Raw genomic sequence first — 1,656 nt, 5'->3', positions numbered from 1 at the left:
TTTTTATGAAAGCCTGTAAAACATACTTGTCTTTGTGGCAATTAATTGTTAAAGCTTAGACAGTTAGTCCTCCAAAGTTATGAGGTTAAATGAATTAAGTTTTGATGAAGGCTTATGTGTCATACTAGTCTTCATTCCTATTTGGAATTGAAGTTTAGGTGGTTTGTCCCACAAAAATTATGAGGTCAAAAAACAAAAGTTTATTGAAGGTTACGTAATACAATAGTTTTCATTAAAATTGAAAGCTAACTTTAGGTTAGTTAGTTATCAGAATTTATGGGGATAGTAGTAACCATAGAGATGCTTAATCCCCAATGATATAAATACCACAACTAAATGAAAGATGCAACAGATCTCAGAAAATCTTTTAAAAGAGCTAATCAGCAGTTACTATCTCATTCATCTTCACCATGATTATGAACAATTGCTATTTCTATTTTTGCGTAGGGATAATCTTTGGTGAAATCGCATGTGAGAACTGTAACCAACTTCAGAGGAAGCTACTAAAAGCCAACCAGGTCAACTTCAATCTTCTAAGTAGTAATATGAGATCAACTATTCCTCTACAATGTATCAAGGACTTCATAGATTTATCTCTTGAAGACACTGAAAAAATATTGATTGATATGAATGATGAATCCCAGATTGCAAAAACAGCTGTTAAAGAAATCCTCCAACAGATAGACCTTATCTTCAGACAAAACCATACTGAATTGGTTTGGCATAAGGGCTCCTTAAGCAGTTTCCTCATTGGACTGGATCAGCAGATTAAGATGCTGGAAACTTGTGGGAAAGGAGAGATGGAGCAAGTCATCACATCTCCAAGGAATCTGAAATTGAAGCTGACCAGGCTGAGAGTAAAAAGATACTTCCAAAAGCTCAGTGATTTCTTGAAAAATAAGAAGTACAGTTTGTGTGCTTGGAAAATTGTCCAGATCCAGATGAAAGAATGTTTTGAATTGATTAATCACTACATCCAAAGGGTCCCCTCTAAAGTTATTGATTTCTGAAAATCGTTGTTTTCAGCTAAAAAGCGCACGGGGGGCGAGCTTCACATGTATCTCTAGTGTGTGCAATTTATTTAATAAAATAATTAAATGCTACCATCATTCTGATTTTTTCAGGGGACACAATCAAAATTCAAGGTTTGGCCAAGCTGTCCACCTAAATGGTTTATATCATGCGTGTCAAACTCAATTTCATGAGAGCTGCATGAAGGTTGTGTTTGATCTCGAGGGGGCTGAGGGGGCGTGGCCAGGGGGCAAGCCCGGCTCAACGTCACTTGTGTCAGGGTGCCTGTAGTGGCCCAAATGCTCTGCCAGCGAAAACGGGCTCCTGAACCTGTGATGGCCTCCTGTAACCTTCTGCCAGAAAAAACAAAATTTGCAAAATTTACAAGGTTGAATGAACGAAATTTTCATGAAATCTTATGAAACTTATTACTCTTTGTTGCAACTAACAGTTGAACCTTAGGTAATTAATCTGCCAAAGTTATGAGGATAAACCAGGAGTGTCAAACCGGTGGCCTGCGGCTGGGTGCTTCACACGCTGGCCATGCCCACCACAGATCTGCGAAGGGAAAAATGTCCTGATATGTCAGGTGACGGCAATCTGACAGTGCAAGTTTGACCCCCATGATCTAAATCAGGGGTAGTC

General features: G+C 38.6%; 1 protein-coding gene across 1 annotated transcript; it reads left to right on the top strand.

Annotated features, from left to right (window-relative positions):
* Positions 1 to 410: 410 nt before the first annotated feature.
* Positions 411 to 1,010, top strand: LOC131190689 (interferon kappa-like). Its single transcript, XM_058168047.1, has one exon. The coding sequence runs from the start codon at positions 411 to 413 to the stop codon at positions 1,008 to 1,010; it is 600 nt and encodes a 199-aa protein (XP_058024030.1).
* The last annotated feature ends 646 nt before the right edge of the window (positions 1,011 to 1,656 follow it).

The sequence above is a fragment of the Ahaetulla prasina genome, chromosome 2, assembly GCF_028640845.1.
Source record: "Ahaetulla prasina isolate Xishuangbanna chromosome 2, ASM2864084v1, whole genome shotgun sequence".
NCBI lineage: Eukaryota > Metazoa > Chordata > Lepidosauria > Squamata > Colubridae > Ahaetulla > Ahaetulla prasina.
This window is presented reverse-complemented; position numbering and strand designations above follow the sequence as displayed.